This window comes from Marmota monax, unplaced genomic scaffold, assembly GCF_021218885.2.
Source record: "Marmota monax isolate L192 unplaced genomic scaffold, Marmota_monax_Labrador192_F-V1.1 WCK01_AAM20220418_F8-fsc00002, whole genome shotgun sequence".
NCBI lineage: Eukaryota > Metazoa > Chordata > Mammalia > Rodentia > Sciuridae > Marmota > Marmota monax.
Genome location: NW_026693571.1, coordinates 34,007,217 through 34,034,863, shown reverse-complemented (window position 1 = coordinate 34,034,863; position 27,647 = coordinate 34,007,217). Strand labels below are relative to the sequence as shown.

At 34.4% G+C, this 27,647-nt stretch overlaps 1 protein-coding gene across 1 annotated transcript in view; it reads left to right on the top strand.

The window, feature by feature from the left end:
- The first annotated feature begins 420 nt into the window (after nucleotides 1-420).
- The window catches only part of Glrb (glycine receptor beta), a 90,983-nt gene continuing 63,756 nt past the window's right edge, over nucleotides 421-27,647 (top strand). The window contains exons 1-2 of the mRNA XM_058583887.1: nucleotides 421-532; nucleotides 2,195-2,344. Coding sequence (XP_058439870.1) covers nucleotides 2,223-2,344 — 122 coding nt within the window. The 5' untranslated portion in view covers nucleotides 421-532; nucleotides 2,195-2,222. The remainder of the gene's footprint in view (nucleotides 533-2,194; nucleotides 2,345-27,647) is intronic.

Sequence of the window (27,647 nt, the reverse complement as noted above, 5' to 3'; positions counted from 1 at the left end):
TATGAAATCACACAAACTACTTTGCCCTTTTGGTCCAAGAAGGTCGTTTGTATTCTATCGTGCTTTTTCCTGCTAGTGGTCAAAAACTGACCTTAAATAATTCCAGTCCCAAGAAAGGGATCATTATTATTACTATTTTCCTTTTTGTTCCAACATTGTCCTCCTGGTTATCCCTCCCTACCCTATTTAGTCCCTTAAAACGCGCAGCGACAAAATCGCTCTGCTTAGAACCCCCCAGGGCTCTCGGAGGGGAGGTGTCGCGTCCTTCCTGGCGCGTTCGGGATACCTCTTCCCTCCCGCGTCACGGTGCTGCTTCAGCGCGGCCCCCGTGGTCCCCGCAGCGGTCCCGACAGCCGCGCGCCACAGCGCACGCTCCGCGGCCCGAGCAGGCGCGTCAGCCGAGCTCAGCGGTCGCGCGGGCGGCGGGGACGCAGCTGACCCCGCTCTGCGCCCGCTGCACCCCGGCCGCCACCGCTACCTCGGCCCCGGGCAGCCGCGATCTCGCCTGGCGGCTGCGGGCGGGAAGCCTCGGGTAAGGGCCGGGGGCTTCACCCAGGAGGGAGGTGCAGGAGAGGATGGGCAGGGACAGCAGCGGAGGGTCTGGGAACAGGAGTTAACGCCTCTGCGGAAAGAGCGGGTCCAGCCTGGGGTGGCGGGGGCGCGGGGAGCACTGCGGCGTGCAGCGGGAGGCGGAGAGCGCTGCCTGCCCAGCCGAGGGGGGCACAGGGCCCAGGGCCGCTGCAGCCGCGTCGCCGATGCGTTGGCGTCCACCCGGACGCTGGGGAAGAAGGTGCGCAGAGGGCCGCGGATAATTAGGGAACGCAAGATTGGCGGGGTGGGCTCCTGGTGGAGTTATATTTGTGAGGATTCCTTCAGTCATTGCCGCTGTCTCTTTTGAAAGACAGAAGGAAACCTGAGAGCAGTGTGGAATTTTTCTCTTGCTTCCCCTTTGAACCATTTTCTTGGGGGAAAGATGTGGACAAGTACCTGCTGCTGGGGCAAAAGTGACTGGAAGCAGATGCTTGGGGTAGGATGGGGGAAGGGAGCACTCAAGGCTATACGTTGACTTAGAGCCATCAGTTGCTGTGGGTCTCACCAGGTCCTTCAGTTGTGTTAGGTGTAAGGACTTAGGGAGATGCCCTTCTGGACTGCATTGGAAGAGGAAAAAAAAAATCCTGGGAAAAAGAGTTGAAAAACATGACATAGAAGATGCAGATTTATGAGGGTGAGATGGAAATTAAGTTAGTGTTCAGGAACCTGACAAGTCTTGTACTCTTCGGAAAACAATGAGAGAGAACAATTTATGATTTGACAATGAAGAATCTAAAAGAGGTTCAACTATTCCAATGTTAATAGATGCTTAAAGTTTTTTGTTTGTTTGTTTTGATGCATTAGACTAGGAAGAATTTAACTCTCATTCGAGCATTAACACTTTATTAAAATGTAGCTAAAAAGATTATTTGAAGAGTGTAACCACACTTGCTGTATTCTTTCATGTAATGTTACCTCCAATTTCTAGAGAAATCTTTTTGATGATGAATGTTCGTATCCCATAAGAGTTCTGGAAAGCTAACAAACTAATATGTACTGTTTTGGGGGTAAATATAGCTTGCAAATTTCATGTGTATAACTAAAAACACAATGAACTTAGAGTAGGAAACTTTGATACTAATTTTTTCCTTTATCTCAGTTGTTTAATACTTAGAATTAAAATACTTTTATTGTTTTTGAAAACTTTACATACAAAATCCAAACAACATAGACATTTTTAAAGAAAACAAAAATTACCTCAAAGGTACTAATCAGAAATAACCATTTTAATGTTGTCAGGCATCCTCCTAGGTATCTTCTTAAACATTTTTTATATACTGTTCAATTCAATATCAGTTTACAATTTTATATAACCCTAGAGTGGAAATTTTACATAGTAACCTATTATACCTCATTGGAATCTTATTTTGTATATATCATTATTTCAACTGACTTTTACTACTATATAAAAACAGACTTTACTACTACCATATAAAAGAGACTTTAAATATAGAGTGATATGTAACCATGTGGGATTGAACAATGAGGATTTGATATACAAATGTATTTGCCCTGTGGGTACTAAGGATCATAATTCTTAAGGGGACAATTATATATTTATCATTTGCTTTATAAATGTAAACATTTTCTTGTTCTTTTATAGATCCAGCTCCTGAAATTAACCTTTCAAGATGAAGTTTTTATTGGCAATAGCCTTTTTTATTTTAATTTCCTTGTGGGTTGAAGAAGTCTATTCTAAAGAAAAGTCTTCAAAGAAAGGAAAGGGGAAAAAGAAGCAGTACCTATGCCCATCGTATGTTCTTCATGTCTTATATTCTTACATAAAGACATTTTAATGCATTTGTGATAAGAGCAAGGTGGTTTATTAAAATACACGTCTGCCAAACTTTTCATATGAAAAAATGACAGTGTGAAATGAGGTTTAGAATGTGATACCTAATTCTCTGTGTTAAAATTTTATAAAGTTTCGTTGGTGCCATGAATTTATATAATTTTTATATGTCCTTTAGTAAGAAAAAATTTACTATTGCTTTCTTATGTTATGTGTGCAACTTAAACTAGATACTGAGATCTCATGTTTTGATAAGCACTAATTTAAAAAGGTGATTTAAAAATACTTAAACATATTTTAAAATGCGTGTTCCTTAAAAATCAGATAGCCAATCTATGATTTCAAAATCCTTTTAGTTTATATTAATATATGAAAGAAGAAAATTTATATGGTAAATGAAGTTTCTATTTTAGTAAAGGCAATGAAATATTAGGAAATTAGGATATTTTCCAAAAAGCTTGTCATTAAATGTGATGTTACTTCATTTACCATATAAATCCAACCCTACAAAAGACAATATTTTGCATTTTAGACTCTACTTTTATAGAGAAAGCTAATATTACTGATTAATAAAGGCAGATATTATTCACTAGTTAGAACAGTTGAACAGGATATACATAAATAACTTTCACAAAATGTAATGTGTTTTTCACAACTAATGCAACATGTGCAGTGATCTGGAATAGAAATTAATTTGCTATTACAGGTCATTTTTCAATTAAGATTTCTTAAATGTTACATTGATCATAGACAACTTTTTATTGCAGCATCATTATTACTTAAATATTTTCTATTATACTTTTATTGATGTTCTGTAGGAAGCATTAGGGTGTTGGGTGTGGTCACACACTCCTCTCATTACAGGAATTTGGGAGGCTGGGGCAGGAGTATCACAAGTTCCAGGCCAGTCTCAGCAACTTCCTGTGGCCATAAGCAATTTAATGAAACCTTGTATCAAAATAAAAATAGAAGGGATGGGGATGTTGCTCTGTTGCTCAGTGGTTAAGTGCCCCTGGGTTCAATCCTTAGTACCCCAAAACAAACAAACAAAAAATTAGAGTATATTTGGGGAAGTATATTTTGTAAAGAAGGCACATTGGTATTGGTATTCTGCGATTAGTATTTATGTAGTTATATGAGATTAAGAATCTGGAGTCAGCATCATGGAGACATAAAGCCTAGCATTTAGCAGAGCTCTTTATTAAAGGATATTTCCTGAATTTCACCTTTGATACTTCTATTTATTTAACAGTATGATGTCAGGGCCAAATTTTTAGATGTCTGACATCATGTCCCTGAGTTATACACGTCCGTCCTTGGCCATCTGCCCAGTTGAGTATCAGTTGGGGATAGTGGCGGCAGGTTCAGGGTTAACCACAGTTTGCAACCATTACCCTCCTTCACTGTTGCAGTTTTTGTGCCATAACCAAGAGATGAACATTTGAGGGAAGTGGATGTTGTCAGGTATAACTCTTCCCTAGTTAAAGGACACATGTTCATGTTAGAGATTCTTTAAAGTAACCTTTTTTTGATTAAGGCTGACATACTGACACCAACTCTGGTAAATGCTTTGTTATCATGATGATTCCATGTGTGTACTTAAGTCCTCTTAGGTCAGTCAGGTTTCCCTATGTGATGAAGATGACAGGGCTCTGTTCTCCTCCCTGTCCCCTGCCTAAATCAAAAGTCATGATTGGATTTTTATGAAAATTGTAACAGCAAGTCTTAGAATTACCATGTATCTTACAACAGTGAGACTTACATATACAAATGGACTATGTGTGTGTGTGTGTGTGTGTGTGTGTGTGTGTGAGAGAGAGAGAGAGAGAGAGAGAGAGAGAGAGAGAGAGAGAGAGTTTGAGTCAGATCAGAAACTGTCCTGGCTTTTTAAATTTACTTTTTAAACCCATATTGTTTTGGAGCACTAGAAAAGCATAAATTGATGTTATTTTTTTTTGATATGTAAGTGAAGCAGCAATACTAGGCTTGATAAAATAAGTGATAAATTTACTTCCAAAGTTTTAGAAAATTAATATGGATTAACAAATAAGAAAATTTAAATTTGTAAATATATTTTACATAACTCCTTGGGTACCATTACTTTTTTATTTTCAGCTTGAAGTTGATGTTGACTTTAGTAACATTGGTCTTTCCTCTGCTTTTCTCTTCTACCTCAGTGACTTTGTCCAAATTCATAGCTGAAACTGCCATAATTTCCTGTTAACTCCTAAGTCTCTGTGTCTAGATCTCTCTGAAGAGTGTTACACCTGTTTATCCTGACTATCATGACCTTGAATTCAACGTGAACAAGTGTGAATTCAAAACTCTTCCTCACCACTCCTAACATAATAGTCCCTTTCTTACAAAATGGCACCCTCCTGCCTTTGCCATCTAAACTAAAATCCTGGGGATCACTATAGACCTTCTCTTTGTATTCAAGCTTCTCAAATTTAGCAGTCATGCAGAGTTGTCAATCCAGAGTCTTTTTTTTTTTAAGTTTTAGATGGATCCAATAGCTTTATTTTATTTATTTATTTTTATATGGTGCTGAGGATCAAACCCAGTGCCTCACACTTGCCAGACAAGTACTCTACCACTGAGCCACAACCCCAGCCCAAATGCAGAATCTTTACCATCTCTGAAATCTCCTTCATTTCCATTTCCGTGTACACATTGCTTTAATTACTACTTTCCACCCTCTTTGGTGGACCCTTTTTTAGTCTCTGTGCTTCTTATTTTCTTCCATTAAACTCATATCCCAACCTGACTCTGCAGCATATTTCCCAAATCTTAAATCTACTTAGGCTATTCCAATGTTGAGATCCGTAAAGCGACTGCATAGCTTTCTGGATGAGGTTCAGATTTCTTGGCTCCACTCACAAGGCTCTTGATCTGGTATCTGAGATACAATAGTATCTCCTCTATCCTGGCCCCTGTCTTATGAAGCATACACATGAGCCATGTCTTGTCTATTTTGATATTTTACATCTCCCATTGTTCTTTGTTGTACCAGTGCTTTGCCTCTTTCTCTTGCCTCAGTGGTCTTTTCCAAATTCAAGTTCATGGTTATTACTGTGATTTATTCACTATTGATTCCTAAGCCTATATGTCCAGCCCAGAGCTCTCTAAGGACCTACTACATTACATCCAACATGTTAATCTGACTGTCTCATTATGACCTCAGACTCAAACTTGAACTCTGTTGCCTCCTTTGGAAAACTTTTCCTAATTGTTTTTTGTTTGTTTTTAATTTGAGGTACTGGCGGATTAAACTCAGGGCCTCATATATGCTGTATAAGTGCGGTACCATTGTGCTAACCTTCAGTCCCCTTTCCTAATTTTTGATAGTGTGATTTAGGTAATCACATTCTATACCTCCAAAGTTCTCTGATTTCCTCTCATGTTTATAGTATTTTATGGTAATCATAAGTTGTAATTGTCTGTTTTCCCCATTAGATTTTAAATTCCTTAGCATCAGCGTCTTATTTGTCTTAATCACCAAAGAACAGTGTAGTGCCTGACACAAAATATACATCTAATAAAATTTGTTTAAAGGCTCAGTAAAAACCTGAAGACCTCCAGGCATGGTGAGGTATACCTGTAATTCATCAACTGTGGAGGCTGAAACAGGAGGATTGCAAGTTTGAGGACAGCTTTAGCAATTGAGCAAGGACCTAAGCAACTTAGCGAAACCCTGTCTCAAATTAAAATATAAAACGGGCTGGATTTGTAGCTCAGTGGTAAAGTGTCCCTGGATTAAATCCCTAGTATTCCTCCCCCAAAAAGGCTTTAAAACCAAAAGATCTTTGACTACCTGTTGTTAAGTCATTATATCTGGTTTTTGTTAAGTCACTTAAAAGTAACTCATGATCCTTATGAATAATATTTAGAAATATAATCTCAATATAAAGAAAGCTGTATGTTGACAAGTATGTGATTAGTGGGGCATCTTCATTCTGGATTATGTTACCTGGTAGAATTTTGGTCTCATCATTAAATATACTTTACCAATGAGTAAAATAAAATTTTACAAAGGAAATACTCATCCAAAATGAGGATATTTGATTTTGGGATATGTAGTGAATATGTTAGGCAGAATTAGGAAACCATTATGATCCAGAAGGGCTAATGTGACAGGCTAGGTTTAATAAGATTGAAATATAAATTATACTTTGTTCCATACATCACTGTGAAAGAATAGAATGGATTTAAATAGCTTAGCAGAGTGCATTTAGAAAAATATTAGATATTGTAATAATGACACAAATGAATGTGTCTGTACATGTGTAATACTTAAGAAAGAAGTTAGTGTTTCTATTTTAATAATTCCATGTTAAGTATATTGATTTTCTTACTAGGATGATTTAAAGCAAAAGTAATAGGGATTTCTGCACTTCTAGTCAGTATTTTCAGGAAAGAAAAATAAGAATGATATAAGTAACTATAATCATGCCACATTAGGAAGAGCTGAAAGGCCTGAGATAATTGATAGTTGTCTTCAAATTTTTGAAAAAAGTGTAATGGAGCTCAGAAAGTAGACTTTGACTTGGTACCACAATTGAAACCAGGACTAATGAATAGAAGCTACAGGGAAAGATTTTTGGCTCCAAATTAAGAACTTTCTCATAGAGATCTGACAAAATACAGTTGAGTAGAAAGGGAGGTAGTGAAGTCCCTATTACTAGAGCCACTCAGACTTGGCAGAAATGTTTTAGAGAAACATTGAACATTGGATAAGTAGCTAGGCTGGATGTTGATATTTAAGGCCATTTCAGTTTGTGAGATTTTTAAGATTCTGTGATTGTAACATTAAAATCGATTACAGCCTTATGATTGTCCAATAGCAAAATGACCTGTAAAAAGTCGTTATTTTTTTTTAAACAAATTTTAGCTGGATTCACTTATTTAAATTGATCTGCCTTTATTTTTGGTGCATCGGCATGGAAAGCTCTACTACCTAAGATAAATATATCTTGGTCATGTGTTAATAATAAGGATTTAGTAATCCTCAGTGACAGAATTTCTTCTTGAAATTTCGTGAATAATCAAGTTCTTAAAAAATGCCTCTGTTGAATTCAGAAAAATCTTTTCTACTTTACTGACTTAAGTCAGAAAAAATGTGTCAAGCTACTAAACCTCTTGAGAAATAATCATCACAGGATGACAAATATAAATGATCTAATCAATGCCTACCATAATTTATAAGAAGGCATAATAATATGCGTTTGTATTTGTTTGTATATTACATATTAAGCCACAACATACCAAAATATAGTTTCAGAACGTTTGATTGAATAACAGCAATAAAAACCAGAACAGAATGGTCTCAACAATAACATCAGAAAACTCCAGGAACACTTTGCTGTTTTTGTTTTTGCTCATAGTAGACATAACACTTTTTTAATACTGAACTTGTCCAGGCTGTGCAATGTCTTGGCATCATTTTTGCCATCACTGAGCTAGGGGAAACTTTTCCCTTTTGTTGAGGATTGTTCAGATTGCAGACGTCTGCTAGTTTATGATAAGTGCAACTAATATGTTTACAAGATGTGTTTGAAATTTCTCCTCCCAAATCGCTCTCATTTTTGGCTCATACTCTATCTTAGGTATGAGGAGCTTAATAAGCTCTCAAACATGAATGATGCTTTTATATCAGTGTGTTTTTATGTTAGTGTGTATTTATCTTATCTTCTAAATCACCTTTCCTCCAAACTGTTGGCACTGTACCTTTAAACCTTGTGGACATAATCATTTTTTTTTGGTTGGATTCTATATGCAGTTGGGAAAAATGTGACTTATTTATAGTAGTTTGTTCATAAGCTAAAAACATGGTGTATGTATTTAAAGGTGTTTGATATCTGTTATGAGAATTTTTTGTCTACTGCACAGAGATATTGTGCCATTTAATGATAGTATGTGTGCACTTGAGGTCTATATGTTGTGGGAGGGGAAGATTAATGATTTATCAAAGCCATTATGTGTTATCTCAGGACTGTGTCAGTCATCTTCTTGTTCTGATTGTTCTATCTAGTATTATTTAACAGACTAAATGAATTTCAAGTTAATACCAATTTCTTGCTTCCTCATGGAAATGCTTGATACAGTTATATTGGCTCAAAGATGAAAGACTGATTGGGAAAAGATATAGATAATCTATAAAATAGATACAAATGAATGTTGCCTATATTGTTATTAATACTTATCTAGATCAAGTTTTTGATTTTTTGCTAATGTTCGGTTTTGTATTTTCTTACTACCTATTGAACAATTGCACTTTAATGGCAAGCTGTTATTTTAATGATAATCCCCTTTCCAATTAATTTGCCAGGTTTTGAAATTGGCATCCTCATTTCATCAGCTACTCAAGCATGAAACTTAAGTGGAATTTTCCCCTTCTCTTAAAATGATCTCCAAGATCATCATGTTCAAGTTTTTCTTTAGTGCATCTCTTCTTATCATCTTAAGCATTTTCATTACACCATTTCCCCAGTTATTCACCCTCTTTTTTTCTTTTCTCATTATTATCCACCTTATTATACTGTTTGCATTTCCCTTTTTCTGGTCTTAAGTTCAGTAACCCACAGTTTACCAAAACCCTTTTTGTCCATATTGCATATTTTGATATTTTATTATTTAATTCTTTATGTGACAATGTCCTTCGTTTTCTAGTTGAACTGTACTTGGTATTAGTTAACTATGTTGTAAATATTTGAGGTGAGAGAGTTATATATGCTGCCTGTTTCAAAATTCTGTGTATATGAGCTCTATTCATGCTTGATGAATCAAATGGGTAACTGATTATATAGAAAAAAAATCATAAATTGTTTTTTTGATGGGTCAGTGGCTCACTGGGACTGCTTAAAAGTAATACTTCTAAAGTTGTACAGTTTAATATTAACTTTATGCATCTACTTACTAAATTATGATGAGAATTGTAATAGAACAGAAAGAATACTGCCACATCTCAGTTAGCACTGTTTTGATTGACTTATGATATTCTGTGAGCCATTTCATTTATCTGGGTCTCAGTGGTCTGCATTGTACAGTGAAAAGTGTGATCTCAGTAGTTTCTTAATTTCCCTTATTCATTCATGGCAACTATACTGTTTATGATATAAATTTATTTTTATGCTTGTTTTTGAGCATTTTTGTCAGTCTATTTTGTTTTCCAATTTTGAACCAGTCAATCCTGGAAAAAAATACTCAAAATTCTATTTCTTAACCAAGCTAATTGCAAATTTTAGAGTTGATTTACCAAATGTAGGTTTTTATAAGGATTCCAAAGTAGAATAATGCATGTGTCAGTTGAATTATCTACCTTCTTAGCTGACTGCATTTTCACAAATTAAGATGTCTGTGCTATTTATTTGTTGTTCTGGAGGCTAATAATTTCTGTGATATTGCAAAGAATAGAGTACATTTATAAAAGTCTCCTGTGTTCTTTATGGGCTACTGCCTAAAAGAGACATGTGACTGCCCTTTACAGAGAGCTGAGAACTCTTTAAGTAAGTTCCTTTACCATGGACATTTACACTTTGAATTCATAAAGTAAATTATTCAAATTTATGTATATATGAATATTTCCTCTGAGTAATAATGTAACTATGAAATAATATTTCTAGAGCTCTGATTGGAATAACAGTAAAATGCTTACTAAGTCATTAATAGAATATGTTGGATAACTTGAAATGTCTGACCTTTATTAATGCTCAGGTAAGGATACAATAGTAGGAACTCATGATCATTCAGGAAGTTAACTGCTTCAATTCCTGATTCCTGAGAATAACCTCATAGGAAAGATTGAGCTATGAATGAGGAGATGAGTGATGTTCTTTGCATCAGAATTTAACTCTCAGTGATACCTCGGACCATAGACATGGCTGACAAGGTCATCTGAAGGTCATAATGCAGCATTCTTTATTATCATCTATATGTTCTGCTTTGACCTTCCTGGAATATAACATTTTTAAATTTAATTTTACAAGTGTGTATGTTCTCATTGAGAATCATTATTAATTGTTTTGTGCTATTCTCTTCTTGGCTGGGTCTTTCTTATGGTTCCATAATCCTCTTTCTTTTCCCATAGCAATTCTGTTTTCTCTGACCATACACTTTCAGCCCCAGCCAGTCTTAGCATGAAATTTTAACTTTTACTTCAAAGAAAAAGAAGAAAAGTCTTTGAGCAGGAACTCAGCTGGTATCTGTTTTTACTCCAAAGCTAACAAATGTAACAATATTTTTCTTTTTCTCCTCTGCTGTTACCTTAGGAGAAAAGGAAAAGAAGAACTTCTTTTGGTCAAAGCCCTAGGTCCCATCTCCTCCATTCTCTCCTGCGTCATCTCTTATCAGCTTACCCCAGGCCTCTCATGTTTTTAATTTTGTTACACTATTTGGTAGTTTTTCCCCTTAAGGACTTGCAAACATACCGAAGGGTCTCTTGCCAGAAAAAAATATGTAGTTTTTTATATTCCTATTTCATTCACTTGCCCTGGTCTGTTAATTGCTCTATTTTTTTTGAACCAAAAGGGCCTGCACTTTTTTAGTTCTCCTTCAGTATTTTTTTCCATTAGTTGAAGTTCCTTAAATTACAAAAGCCATGCATGATCTTTAAAACAAATAAAGCATTATGTGCTTTTTAATTATTCATCTATTAATACTGATTACTGTCTCTGCTGTACCTTTTGATAAAGACATTTATCTGATTCCTTTTAAATAAATCTAGTGACTTTCTTCAAGTTTTTATTATTACTTGATAAGAAATACTATCGTCTCCATTCTGAAATAATCCCCTATTTTATCTGCTCTACCTATACTTCAAGAATTTTGGTCATTTCTGGGTCATTTTTCTACCTCTCTGACTGGAACTAATTTTCATCTTCACTGACTGTTCCTCTGTCTTTCTTGTCCGGAAACTTTGAGTTTTAGCAGATATTGTGTGCTTGTTTCTTTTAGTCTCTTACTCATCAGTTTTCCTCTTAGTAATTTCCAGTCATGTCAGTGTTTATGCCTGTATGTTCACCTCTATGTGTAACTACTCTTGTGATTTCCAGGCCATTATCTTCATCTTCCTCTTGGACCTCAAGGTTAAGGTATCAAACATCTTAAGCTGGCTCTGTTTCTGAGTTCCCTGGCTCTGTATCCAGGCTTTCATGAAAAATGTCAGAATCATCCTCAGTTCTTTTATGTCCTTTTATCTTTATCATCTCATCATGACTCATTCTGTTGATTCTTGCTCAGAAATGACTCTTGCATCTGGCTGTTTCTCCCCATCCCTACTGCTGTTGTCTTCATCAGGCCCTAACATTTCACCCCGAGTCTGTTACTGCAGTTACGTACCTACACTCCTGATCTCCATCCTGTCCTCTCCACAGGTTGATACTCTACAGCAGTGGACCTCAATTATTTCCAGGAACCCTTTATATAATACATCTAATATATAATCTCGTACATTTTTAAGGACACAAAGAGCTCTAGCGTATGTGGGTTGTATCTATTTATATTACCTTATTACAAAGAGCATCAACTTTAAATAATATTTATTCACTATTATTACAAATAGAGCATCAACTTTAAATAATATTTATTCACTAAAATATTTAAGGGCTGTGGTTGTAGTTCAGGATAGATCATTGCACAGCGTGCAGCGGTCCCTGGCTTTACCCTCACACAACACACACACACACACACACACACACACACACACACCATAAACCAAAGCCAAACCACTGAAAATAAGTGTATCCATTAAATACTAACGTGAATAACTTATTTTATGAAAATAAATAATATTTTCAAAATCCAAAGAAATAAAATAAAAGAAGGGGCTTTTTTATTCATCGGTTTAATGACCAGCTTCCTGAAAGATGGAAGGATTCTCATCTGCTTCTGTATTCAGTTCATTATGATAGATTGTTTTGGTTGAAGTATATGAAGAAAGTATGACCTAATGCAGACATATAATTGAAAGAGGGAAGAATGTTTTAATAGCCTTTTCATAACTGTGAATGTTCTTTAATGTCATGCCAAAGTTTAACAAGTGATAGTTCGCTAAAAGAGAGTTGCAATGTGAATGTGAAATCAGATGAGTGAACATTTTGTTCTGTTTCATTGAAATTCACTGTTCTCTCTTGCACATTGAATGGCTTCTTTTGTTCAAAAGTGATTTTATAACATCATGCACTGGACATTTGGAAAATATTGGTTTGCTGGGGTTTATTTTTTGCAAATCTTCCAAATGCTGACATATTTTATTATACAACATCAAAAAAGTCACATTCATCTTATAATACTGCCTATCTCACTGGAATTAGTCTGTAAATATTGAGAAACTGTCAAAATCATGGTGGTAATTATTTTCTCTAAAATTCATATTTTTGTTTGGAAATTCAGATTCTGTCACTGAAAGCAAATAACTTTCTGTTGTTTTCCCAAAAGTACAAGCTCCTTTCATTCACTTTTACAAGAAGTTTGCCCAAATATTTATATCCGAATTATTATAGTTTTTCTATGATGCTCCATGAAAATGGACTTTCCTGAGGAGTAGCTATTTATTTCTGATGTTAAGTAATCACTCAACTGTACTTTTCTCAGAAAAAAATTATCATAATTTGGAATGCAGCAGAAATGGTGTCTGGATATTCCACATTTTACCATGCAGAATATTAAAAAGTGTTGATATAAGTTTCAGAATTCCACAAAATTAATAATTTTTTTAAACTTATTTCTTAGTAACATTGCTTAGGAACACTGTCTTCAATTTTTTGCTTGGATATTACTGTGGATATGTGGTGGTAAGGAATACAGTTACATTTAGACATATAAGTATTGTTTTCTTGATTTGTCCTATTGCTCTATCAGTTGTTTTTGTACCATCAGGGGGTAAATGTCAACATATTGAAAAAGTAAATAATATTTTATTTTATTATGAAAATAATTTTGATTCTGTTGACTGGGAGTGTCTTGGATAGCTCAGGGGTTGGTGTTCCTCACTCTAAGAACTGTTACTCTTTTGTGTCAACATTATTTGTGATGCTTCATATGTATCTGATGCTTTATTCCCTGCTTTGGGCTAGCCTTCAAGTTTCTTTCCCATTCTTCTCTGCATTTCCATCATATTTTGCCATGCAGCACTTCTTAGTATCCCTGTATGGCCCCCTCTTGGTGAGCCCATTCTGTTGTGCATTCTGTAACTTTTTCTAGCCATTTGCCTGATCCCTTTCTCTTACTCTGTTGCACCCCTCATTACCCTTCTAGTGCCAAACAAAAGTTATCTGTTGTATGAACTTCCTGCCATTTAATCTGTACAAAATGAGTGCTAAAAATATAAAAATATATCACATTAATATTGATAAATTTCAAGTAAAATTAGTTGAATTAATACAGAGGGATAATCAATGGACCACAAAATTCAAGGAATAGAGCTCCCATTTACTCTGCTAAGGATTTATTGTGTTTCCTCATATAATCTTTGTTGGGTCCTGATTCATAAACTAAATGCATTAGCAATATGATTTTATGAATTTCTCAGTGTCATTGGGGAAAACATTTATTCTACAGTTTTAATATGTGGAAACAGTGCTGTCTTGAGTCAGAAGAGACCTGGCGTCTGTTTTAGAATGAATTACTATATGCACTTGTGACCTTGAATAAGCTATCATTTTGCCTCTTCAGATCTCCATTTTCTTATCTGCAAAATGGAAATGATCATCTTTATCTATTTCACAGAATTCTCAAACTGTGTAGTTTGAAATTATATTTGAGAGTATTTTCTAAACTGCAAAAGTTCTACAAAGTGGATTACCTATCTTTGTTATATTAGAGTTTCCTTTAAAGAGGCCAAAGGAGTTTTGCATTTTAAATAGTACTTTTAGTCTCATTCTTCTGCCATTACTTAAGATTATTTGTAAAGATAGAAAAACTAATTATGGGGAAAATATCTGATTAGTGGCACATTTGGCAGTCAGTCTTTGTTCTTTTCATTCCTTATCCAAGTTTTTTCATTAATGTTCTTGCCACTGTGTTTATATTTATTTAGTTACTACCTTCACTAATGGGAACAAATTTTTCATGTTCATTGTCATTTGGCCTTTGTTTATTTTTATCATTTTCAAGCAACATGTGGGCTTACTTATAGCCTTTTACTGAAATTTAAAGTTCATTGAAGTTCTTTTAAAATAACAGAATATTACTTTCTGAACATACAATCTTATAATCTTCCTCTTCATGTGTATATATTTCACCAATAAAAAATAATGATGAGTTTGATTAAAGTAGTCAATTTGAGAGTTGACTACCAATGGGAGTTTTATAAATAAGAAGTCACCCTGAGCTACTGTGGTCAAGAAAAAGCATCTGATGCCTTCCTTCTTCATAGAGCATGTGTGCATTTAAGGAAGCGAAGTATGAAATGTATTGCAGTAAAAGTAGGTAGGAGATGAGGGAAACCAGGAGTTTAGTTTTGAAGTTTGAGGTATCCATTAGATATCAAAAAGGAAATGTCAAGTTAGTTGTCAGAAATTTTGGAAAATGGTGCAAGCAGCAGGCATAAGTTTGAGAGTTAAGTTGTGAGACCTGATGAGATTGCTTAGAAAGTAAATTAACTAGAAATGCAAAGGTATATGAGAAATAATTATTTGGGAACAGGTTTTGGAAATGAAGAACAGGCAAAGAAAAATGAAAAGAAACATCAAGGAAGTAAGATCAGGAATAAAAGTGTGAGGTCTTTTACTAGGAATTCAAGTGAAGTTAAGAACATGTTAGGGGTCAACCTAGATACTTGTTAGGTCAAGAGAGCTAAGGTTGGAAATTGGCCTTGGAGTTTGACAGCATGTGTGACCTTGACAAGGATTGTTTATATAGGTGGTGGTTACAAAAGTCTTAATAGATCAAATTCAAAAGATATTGCAAAGAGAAGAAACAGAGACTGTAGTATTAACATTCGTTTGATGGATTTTGATGTAAACGAAAGCAGAAAAATTGGCCATAGTTGAAGGAGAGGTAGGATCATCGGACAGGTTTTTAACAGATGAGAGATAATAAAGCATATTTTTTATAAGGTGATGAAAATGTTCTAGTAGAGAGGGAAAATTTATGATGCAAGAAAGAGAGACAATTTCTGGAGTGATTCCACAATGGCAGAGATTCTCAGACAACTGGAAAGTATGACCTTGAGTAGCATTTTCTTCTCTTTTTCCAGCTTATCATGAGATTCACAATGATAGAGAAAAATTAGATTATCCATTGTTTTGTTTAAAAGCCATATTAAGTCGGGGAATATAATGAGAAATTTCATATGATAGCATGTTAGCAGCACCTTCCAACTCTAGCATTTAATTAGAACATACATTCAAAGCAAAATGCCTTACTTGAGTGGTTGTAAGAGTCAAATGTTCTGATAAAAAATAGAATATCAGATGTTTTCTTTTAAGGCTCAATTATATAAGCACAAAGGCTCTGAAAATTCTATGTAGGTTTTAATTATTGATCCTTCTGCCAAATCATAGATAACTGGTTGTGGCTCCTCATTCGGCTCAGGTTCCAGAAGATTAGTGTATGGAGCTTCAGATTACTTATGGAGGCCAATTTCTAAGAAGTATTTATGAATTACCTTTTAGTAGTATATGAAATTTTAGGGGGAAAAGCTTGCTTGAATGGAATCTTAATTGTCTTAAGATCTCCCTATGGATATCAGATAAAATTCTTAGTGACTTTGCAGGGAAAGGAATAAGATTTCTAAGATATGAACTCTTTGTATCAGAAGTTAAGCTAGGTTTTCTTTGAGAACTTATTATTTTATTTTATAAATTTATGAAATGCCATGTGATAATTCATTATATTTATATGGTAGGTAGTGATCAAATAAGAATAGTGAACATTTCCATATCCTAAAACATGTTTTTAAATGTTGATTAACACAAAATAACTGTACATATTCATGGGGCTCAGTACACATATACATAAGCATGCATGCGATGCTTTACAATAGGTACCAATAAAATCAGGGTAATATTTTTCCCAGCTCCTGTTCATTGTTATTTTGGAGGACTTCAAACTCATCTTTTTCACTTATTCAAGGAACATGTAATAGGTTATTGTGAACTATAGACCTCCACTTTTCTGTAGAACACTAGGACTTCATATGTCTCTACAGTTGTGTTTGGAAACCTATTATCCCTCCCCTCCTCCCTTCCCATTCTAGTAATGACTGTTATATGTTATATTGGAATTTTTAAAAATATGTTTTTAGTTGTTGATGGACTTTTATTTTATTTATTTGTATGTGGTGCTGAGAATCGAACCCAGTGCCTCACCCATGCTGGGCAAGTGCGTTACCACTGAGCCATAACTCCAGTCCCAATATATTGGAATTTTTTAACATCCATGTATGAGAGGGAACATGTAGAATTTATCTTTCTCCATTTAACCTATTTCACTTAACATGATGTCCTCCAGTTCCATCTATTTTGCCACGAATAATATGATATCATACTTTTATGGGAAAATTATATTTTATTGCATATATCTATCACATTTTATTTATCATTTATCTGTTGTTTGGCATTTAGGCTGATTCCATAGCTTAGCTATCAGGAATCTAGGTTTTCACATAGAGACTTTTTAAAGCTCTGTGTAGAAATGAACAATTATTGATGAAACAATTGGTTAGAACAAAGAACCTTAATTAAACACAAGTTATTAAATTTAAAACACATAATGTTCATAACTCTTAAAATATTAGCTCATGTGAAATTTCCTAAGTTTCTACTTCAAAATATATGCATAGCTACATTTATTTACCATAACCTTATGTATTTGAAAGTCTTTTGTCTTTATGCTAAGTCCTTCCAGAATCCCAAATACAGACATGATCACTGATTTTTTGCTATTAAGGAACACCCTAATTATTGCTATAGTCTGGACATTGTTTGAATGTGTCTTCCAAGAGTTTAGGTACTTAAAACTTAGTCTCCATGGTAGTACTGTTTACATAGTACAACTTTTAAATGGCTTTGCATAGCATAGGGGAATCAGGTCATGGGACCACCACCCTTGCAGGAATTAATACTGGTTTTGCAGAGTGAGTTAATTCTCATGAAAACAGGTTTATAAAGGGAGGCTCCCTGATGTGTTTGGCTCCTTCTGCGCATGACCAGTTCCCTTTCTGTTTCTCTGCCTTGTTGTGGTTTAGCTATGGGGACCAGAACATTGGTGCTATGCTTCTGGACTGCCAGAGCTTAAACCTAAGTAAACCTATTTTCTTTATATAGTAACTAATCTCAAGTATTTTGTTATAGCAACACAAAATGTTCAAATACAATTACTTATACATAATTTTCAAGTAAACTTTTGTATTCATGTTACTTATGTAGTCAATGTATTTGAGCAAGATGTGCATTTACTAGTTCTATTTTCTGTTTAAATTACCACTTAAATCAGTTAAAAGTTAACTTAGTATATTAAAAAATTAAAGGAGACTCTTTCACTCTCAGTTATGGCTGAATCCTAAAGTCAAGAACAAAATAACAGAACTAGGAATCCCTAGGATAACAGGATTCTGATCTCTTATGTAAGTCATGCCACAAAAGTTTTTTTGCATAGAAGCTGAAAGTTGGCTTTATTTCCCTTAGTGCAGAATTTACTCCAGTGGCCTAAAAGGAATAAGGTTGGAGAGACCAAGTGGGAGACATTCTTTGGAGGAGATTCTGGTAATGCTGTGGTTGTTTTCGTACTATCAGTCATGGGAATGGGAGGAAAGTGCCTTTCCTTTTCCCCAAACCTAATGAGAGGGACTTAAAGGCAGAATTGTATCTCTTCCTGTTTTGGGGGGATACTCATTGAGGGCTGGTGTCTGATCCACACTGGAGAGGTCAAAGGCAGCCTGTGACTGTAAACTAGAAGCAAGGAAGCAGACAGAAGAGGGCTGCCGTGGGAAGGGAATGTTTTCTGTCAGGGAAAGGAGCACTTGAATATTTACTGTAGCTCAGATTTAGATCACAGGAGAGAGACCCAGAAAGTGAGAGATCAAGAGAAAGAGCAAATAAGTAAAGTGTCAGCTTGAAGTAGTCAACAAAGAATCTTTACCTTAAAGGGCCAACGAGGGTGGTGGAGCCCCACAGTGACTGCCATAGTCTCTGGACTGCAGAATGCCTGCAGCTGAAGGTTGGAATTAGCTGTGAAGAAAAGAAAAAAAGAAAAAAAAAAAGGAAAAAAGGGCTTTGGTAACTGAATTTTGAGCTTCTTGAAGAGGGATTTTGAGAAAGCACAAAGATACTGTAAATTATCAAGGCAGGTGAACAGAGGGAACATCAGCCACGCCCCCAGTCCCAAGGCAGCTTCCCTGTCTCTGGAACGTCTGGCTGAGGAGGAAGGAGATTTCATTATTGAATCAGACTTAGGAGTTTTTATTATTACCAGGTGTGCACATCTGACTTATGGTGTGGCAATCTTAAGTGGTTCGGAAGGTGCCAGGAGGAACCCTGTTTTTCTCATGAGAGACTGGAAACGTTATGAAGTCCGTAGGTAGGAGATGTCATCCAACTGTATTGACAAGTGCCAGCTTGCAGAGCAGGTTGGGATGGCTCTGGGGGAAAACAGAATTCCTTTATAACTAAATCCTATAGGTTCTAGTTTATTCAGTCAAAGGGGACATTGGTTTCTAGACAATGGTTGATAGGAACACAGAGGCTTATCATTATCTGTATTCAAGATGGCAGGTCTTCACTGAGAATCACAACCACATTTGTCTCCTCTGTTTGCTATAGGGTTTTTTTTGTTGAGGATTTAGGTCATTTTTTTTCAGACAGGTGGGCCTGTGGTTGTTATAATGAAGTTAACAGTTCAAAAGAGATGATTTTCTTGTCTGTTACAAATAATGTTACACATGTGAAATTATATGAAGATCACCTGCAAAGAGTGGTGAACGCCAACAGAGTAGGTATTAGGGGTGGTATTTTAGGGCTTTTTCATTAGGTTCATTAGGTTCCTGGACAGGAGGAAAAGCAACTTTATCTGCAGCGTCCTTCGGAATGAGTTGCTCAAGGGGCTGTGAAATTTAAATTACTCATTTCAGTTCTCAAATCCCATCCTCTCTTTACTTAATTTCTTCTTTTTCAGTTTTTGTTTATAGTGGCAAGGAAAATACTCCCTTTTAAAACTTGATCCCATCAATTTTTAGAGAACAGTGAAATTACTGTAGGAATGCATGGATATATAGTATATATTTATGTAAAAAAAAATTATACTTAACCAAACCATACATTGAGAACTCTCAAGAAACTGGATCTTGATAGTTTTTTTCTGAGATCTCACTTTTGGAACATAAATTTCTCTTCTTGGTATTACTGTGAATTGTTTATCATACAAATGTTAGATGCTATTCTAATCTCCTCACATACATTGTTTAACTTAATTATGGAAATTTTTTTTGTGAATAACTGATTTTCTGAGATTATTATCTCGACTTACAAATGAGCTAACTAAGGCACAGAGATTAAGTGTCCAAAGCTACACTGTTAGTCAGTAGTATACTAGGATTCAAATCCAAACTCTGTTTCCAGAGGAGATATGCTTCATTCCCAAGGCAGTCGAGCTAGGTATTTTTTTTTTCCTGTTAGGTGACAAAGAAAGCTTGCCTTCGGTCTATAGATTAGGAAGACTGAAGTGATATGCCAACAATTTAAAAAATTACTATAAAACTATATAGAAAAATAGATATATAATAATGATGTGCAATTCAAAAAATGATAATAAAATAAACACTATGTACATGTTACCCAGCCTAAGAATTAAAACATTACTATTATTTTAGTTCTAACTGTACAATACACAGTGTATATTCACCACAAATGCTAGTTGTAAATTACATAGTCAGTCATCTATTTTTCTTCTTAATAGAGTATTTTGATGGATTATGCAGTAAAATACCAAATTCTGTCTACCTGATTTTTTAAACTCTCCTTAAAATTGAGCTATAACATTCAGCAAAGTGTGCAAATCTTAATAGTATATAGTTCAGTGACTAATTCAATGACTTTTTCCATTTAGCTCATGATTCTTCAACTCAGACAAACATATAGAACACTTCTATACTCTAGAAAATTCCCACATGCCATATTCCAGTTAATACCTCCTTCCAAAGGTAAATTGCTCTTGATTTTGATTGTGTTAGATTGAGTTTTCCTCTTCTTGGCCTTCAAATAAGTGGAATGATAACTGTAGACACTCTTGAATGTGCCCTTTTGCTCAACATCTTGTCTGTGAGATTTCATCCCTGTGGCTGTGTAGCAGGGGTCGTGCCCTTCTCATTGCTCTTTAGTGTTTAGATACTATCTTTACCCATTTTATTGTCGAATGAAAAAACAAATCCAGATACAGATGAGGGGCTTTATTTGAAAAGAGTGTTGCAGTAGGGAGAACGTTCCAACTGTCAGACCTGTAAGCCTCTCCAAGATTAGCAGAAAAGGCTTCTTCTCTTTTATAAGAACACACAAGGCTTGGAGGAACTGAGAGTTGGGAAATGGGATGAACATGTGGCATGACTGAACAGTGGGTCCGAGAAAATTGAGGGGACCATGAGAAAGAAGCCTAAGTCAAATTTGATCAAGTAAAGTTGATGAGCATTTCATTCAGATTGGTCCACAGGAACAAACAGTTAAGCTACCATAGATGAGACCATGCAGGAGTTTGGAGGCTCTGCATCTGGTTTTGCCTTAGGTGGACAAGGAGACCACCTGCTGGCCTCATCTAGGTAATCTGGGGAAGGATAATTGTTTGCAGTAAGATGATGCTTCATGTAACAGAAAAGAATAGAGTATTTCTAAATGTTATTCCTGTTCCAGGAGCTCAGATAAAGTTCAGCTATCACTATAATTGCTAGTGGTGAATATTCTCAATTTGGGCCCATTATGATTAAAGGCATTATGAACAATTTTATACATGTACTTTGGGTATCATATACACTCATATCTATGTTAGACATATTCCCTAGAGTAAAACTTTTGTATCATAGGGTATGTAACTTTTGAAGATACGAATAGTTTTCCAATTTTACTCCTATCATCAATGTATGAGAATCTCTGTTGTTCCACAACCTCATCAAAATTTGATATTATTGGCATTCATTTTAACTTTAGCTGGCCCCTTTTATGAGGTTGTTTTTCAACTCTTTGCTCATTGAAAAATTGTTGATTTTTTTATTGATATGTAGGAGTTCTTTATATATGCTAGATCAGATCTTTTTTCAGATACTACATGCATAAATATATATTGCTTAATGACAGGGATAGGTGATAGAAATGCATCATTAGCTGGTCTCATCATTGTGTGAAATCACAGAGCACACTTACAGAAACCCATATGATAAAGCCTACTGCACATCTAGGCTGTATACTATTGTTCCTAGGCTGCAAACCTGAACAGAATGTTAGTATACTGAATACTGTTATTATAAAACATGATAATTATTTTTATGTCTAAACATATTGAAACATTGAGAAGGTGTCCTAAAAATACAAAACTAAAGGTTATAAAATGGTATACATGTAGAGGGCACTTACCATGATTGGAGCCTAGAGGAAGTTGCTCTGGGTGAGTCTGTGAGCAAATGGTGAGTAAATTTGAGGCCTAGGATATTGCCATGCACCACTGTGGCCTTTATAAGCACTGTACACATGGGCTATACTGAGTTTATTTTGAAAATGTTACTTTCTTCAATAACATATTAACTTTAGTGGAAATTTTTACTACATGGATTTTTATTTTTAAAAACTTTTTTGTAATAATATTTCACTTGAAACACAAATGTTGCATATCTGTGTATATTTTCTTTCTTTATATCATTATCTTCTAAGCTTTTTCGATTTTTAAAATCAATTTTTTTTTCTTAAAAATTAGGACACAAACACACATGGTAGCCAAAGCATACACAGGTCAGACTCATCAGTATCACTGTCTTCCACTTCCACATCCTGTCCCTTGTCCTTGGAAGGTCTTCAAGTGGCAGTGACATGCTTGGAACTGTCATCTCATGGTAACAATGCTTTCTTCAAGAACATCTCCTGGAGGATCTGCCCAAGCTAATTTTACAGTTAACTTTTAAGAATATAAGTAGGAGGAGTACACTATAAAATCAAATTTTAAAATATAGTGGAGTAAATACAAAAGCCACTAACAATTGTTATTATTGAGTGTTATGTATTATACAAAATTATATGTACTATACTTTTATAAGACTGTCAGCTCAACAGGTTTGTTTACACCAATATTGCTACCAATATTTGCATAACATGTTGCCTGAAAACCGTCACTAGGTGATAGGAATTTTTTTCAGCTCCATCATAATCTTACATAGCATTTGCATTATATTAGATATTATAAGTAGTCTAGAAATGATTAGTTATATGGGAGGATTGTATAGGTTACATGCAAGTAGTATGCAGTGTTATATAAGGAACTTGACATGTTTTGGTTCCTTCTAAGGTTCTGAGTTGTTTTAAAATACAGTACATTATACTTCATTTTTAATCTTTTAGGCGCTCATCCAGAGCTTCTTTATTTGGGACATATACACAAGATTATTATTCTTGCTTGCTTGTCTGACAATTTTAAGAAGGAAATCTAGTCCACATTTTACTAGTAAGACTAGTAAAACCTAGTCTTACTGCCCACTACTTCTTCTCCTAGTCACAAGGAGGAAGGAAGTTTTCTCTCCTCTTCTCCAATTCTAATGCTAATGAGACTTGGATCTTATTGCCTCCAATTTTCTGGGAAGACCTAAAATTGGCATTAGCTTTCTCAAGTTTTATCTTCGAATATACTTGATCTTTCTTAATATACTCAGGTTTTGTATTATAGACTAATGAAAAGAAGAATGCCAGCTCATCTCAATCCAATGCCCATCTCTAGTTGTCACTCTTGTTTTTTCTTTCTTTTTTTTTGAGTCCTGATGGTCAAACTTTCCTTTCTTTTTGGAAGGTGTGGTGTGTATAAAAGCTAGAGTTAATTTAATTTCCAAAGCTGAAATATGTAGAAATTGTATTCAATGATGTTTTCTCCTGATGGTGTTTACTGTTAACCTCTCTCCATACGCCAGATTATCTTTAGAAGAAAACCAAGAATTTATATTTTGTTCCCAAGTAATAGCAATGCAGGTAGTTCAAACAGTAGGCCATTATAACATTTAAAAAATGCAACCTAATTTTTAACTGATTTTCTTTCCTGTACCAAATAGAGCCATAATTGGAAAAATCATTGTGTTATATATATACATATCCAGCTTGGTTCTTAGGAAGCATTGCCTAGGGATTGTTTTCTTAAAAAATAAATAAATAAATTATGGTAAAAACACTTAACATGAAATCTACCCTCTTAACACATTTTTAAGTATATAGGATTGTTAACTCTAGGCACATTATTGTACAACAGATACCGAGAACTTACTCATCCTGCATAAAAAAATTATTCCACGTCAACATCAATCTTCCACTTTCCCCTACTCCAGCTCCTGTACTCACCATTCAACTCTCTTTTTCTACAAGTTTGACAATTTAGTTACTTCACATAATTGGAAATCAATGGTATTTGTCCTTTTGCGACGGGCTTACTTCAGTTAGCATGATATCCTCAACATTCGTCCGTTTTGTTGCACATGGCAGAACTTCCTTCTCTTTTAAGGCTGAATAATATTCTGATATATATATATATATATATATATATATATATATATATATATATATATTATATCACTTTTTTGTTCACTCACCTGTTGGTAAATAGTTGGGTATATCTGATTCTTGCCTATTGTGAATCATGCTGCAATGAATGTGACAGTGCTAATATCTTTTGGGAATTATCATTTCAGTCCTTTGGGATAAATACACAGGATTTCTGCCAATGTATATGGTAGCTCTATTTTAAAATTTTGAGGAAGTTTCTTACTGTTTTCCACAACAACCGCAAATTTTGCATTCCTACCAACTGTGTGCGCGAGGGTTCCGATTTCTTCATATTCTTGCAAACAAGTATTTAATTTTTTTTTTGTTTTTGATAACAGCTATTCTAATAGCTGTGAGGTGAAAACTCATTATGTTTTGAATTTGCATTTCCCTGATTAGTGACATTGAGCATCTTTTCATAGATATGTTGGCTGTTTCTGTGTCTTCTCTCAAAAAATGTTTAAGTCTTTATTACTTTTAAAAACAGGTTATTGGGTTTTATTATGATTGTTGTTGTCATCATTATTGAGTTGTAGGAGTTCATCATATATTTGGGGAATTAATTTTTTATTAGATATGTGGTTTACAGATATTTTCTTCCATTCCTTAGGCTATATTTTCAGTGTACTGATTCTTTTGCTGTGTGAAAGTTGTTAGTTACACTTGTCTAATGTGACTTTTGTTGCCTATGCTTTTGATATAACATAATAAAATCATTGCCAAGAACAATGTCTTAAATGCCTTCTCTTATGTTTTCTACTGGAGATCTTACAGTTTCAGTTCTGTGTTTTTGGATTGATATTGTGTTTGTTTTAAGAGAAAGGTACAGTTTCACTTTTTGCTTAGACCATTTGTTAAAGAGACTGTTTGTTTCCTGTAGTGTATTCTTGGCCTGCTGTTGAGGATCAGTTGACTATATATTCTGGAATTATTTCTGAGCTATCTATTTGATCCTTTGGCCTACATATCTTTATGCCAATACCATACTGTTTTAATTACTGTACCTTTATGTTATACTCTCAATTTGGGGAATGTGATGTCATAAGCTTTCTTCTTTCTTAAATTGCTTTGGCTATTTGGAGTTGGCCCTTTGTGCTACCATATGAATTCTAGAATTGATTTTTTCTATTTCCATTGGGATTTTGAATTGAATCTGGGATTGCATTGAATCTGTAAATCTCTTTAGGTAGTTCAGATATTTTTAAAATGTTAAAGTTTCTAAATCATAAACATGGAATGTCTTTCCATTTTATTGTGTCTTTGATTTCTTTTTCATCAGTGTTTTATAGATTTCAGTGTAAATATCTTTCAGTATGTTAGTAAAAGTTGTTTCTAAATATATTATTCTTTTTGATGCTATGGTAAATGGGATTGTTTTCCACATTTTCATTTCATGGAGTTGAATCATTGATGTATGGGAAAGCAACTGGTTTTTGCATGTTGATATTGTATCCTGCAACTTTACTGAATTTATCAGTTTTAACTGTGTGTGTGTGTGTGTGTGTGTAGTCTTTAGAGTATGTTATAGATAATGTAATGTGGTATGCAAAGAGATATTTACTTTTTCAATTATTATACTTTTTACTCTCTCTACAGTAGGACTTTTAGTACTATGTGGAATAGAAGTAATAAGAGTGGACATTCTTGTCTTGTTCTTGATTTTAGCATGAAATCTTTCAATTTGTAATCATTGAGTATGACTTTAGCTATGGAATTTTTATGTATGGCCTTTATTATACTGAGGTAATTTCATATTATTATATTGAGGTAATTTCATTCTATTCCTAATTTGTTAAACATTTTTTTAATCATAAAAGAATGTTAAATTTTACTAGATGCCTTTTGTGCATCCATATGATTAGATAATTTTTATCTGATTCTTATTGGTGTGGGCAATGTGTACATTAATTGATTTGGTATAAACTCTCCTAGTCTCTCAGGGATAAATGCCACTTGGCCATGGTATATGACTTAGAAAGGCTTAGTGTTTTGGAAGATTTTGATAATGATTGTCTTTAATTTTTCTATAAATGTTTGCTAGAATTTGCCAGCAAAACCACCTCTTCCTGGGTTTTTCAAAATATTTTTTTAGGTATAGTTGGGCACAATACCTTTATTTTATTTGTTTATTTTTATGTGGAGCTGAAGATCGAACCCAACTAGTTATAGGTTTGTTTAGGTTTTCTCCTTCTTCATGATTCAGTGTTAGTATGTTGTATTTTGCCTAGAATTTTACCCATTTCTTTAGGTTAGTTAGTTCATAAGTAAAGTTTCTCTTATAATTCTGTGCATTTCTTTGACATCAGTTGTACTGTTTCTTCTTCCAATTCTGAGTTTATATTTTGAGTCTTCTCTCTTTTTACTTTGTTGTTCTAGTTAAGAGTTTGTCAATTTTGTATATATTTTATATAAAGCTAACTGTTCTGTTGTTTTTTTTTCTATTCTTTATTTCATTTTTTTTCTGCAAGTCCTTATTATTTCCTACTTTCTGATACCTTTAGATTTACTTATTTTTTTTCTTTTTTCAGTTCTTTGTGTGTACTGTTGGGCTATATATTTGAGATCTTTATTCTTTTTAATGTAGGCATTTACCACTATCAACTTCTTTTTAAGTGCTGCTTTATTTATTTATCTTTGCTTTCCATGTCTTCATATATTGTGTTTCTGTTTATCTGAAGAATGTGTTTCTAATTTTCATTTATTCTTTGATATCTTGTTTGTTCAAAAGTATTTTCTTTAATGTTCACACATTTGTGAATTTTCCAATTTCCACTTAGCTATTGATTTCTAATTTCATTCCATTGCAGATGGAAAAGACACTTATGTTATCACTCTTCTTAATTTGGTTAATATGACTTTTTCTTTGTAAATGTGGTATATATACATAATGGAGTTTTACTCAGCCATAAAAAGAACTGAATTATGGCATTTACAGGAAAATGGATAGAACTAGAAAACGGCATGCTAAGTGAAATAAGCCAGACTCAAAGTAAAGGGTGGTATGTTTTCTTTCATAATCTTCTAGCAAAGAAGCTAGAGAGGGGAAAAAAAAAGAAAACAAAAGGAACATTGTGAAAATAGGACTAAGACCAACAGAGTAGAGGGAGAGCGCCAGGGGGGACAGAGGAAGGGAGGGAGAGAAGAAGCACAGGAGAATGAAGTAGACCAATGTATGATATGAACATTTGAATATATCACAATGAATCTCATTATTTTGCTTAATTAAAATACACCAATAAAAATTTTTAAAAAAATTATTTTTGGACCCTACATTTGATCTATCTTATATGTTCCATGTGTGCTTGAGAACAATGTATATTCCGTTATTAAATAAACTGCTGTGCATTTGTTATGAGTATTTATTCCATAGTGTGGATTAAGTCCACATTTTTGTTGATTTTCTGACTAGTTGTTTTATCAGTTATTAAAAGTGTAGTATTGAACTCTCCTACTATTATGATATTGCTATTATTCTCTTCTGTTCTATCAACATTTTCCTTGTATATTTATGTGCCTCTGTGTTGGATACCTATATATGTATTATTATTATTACA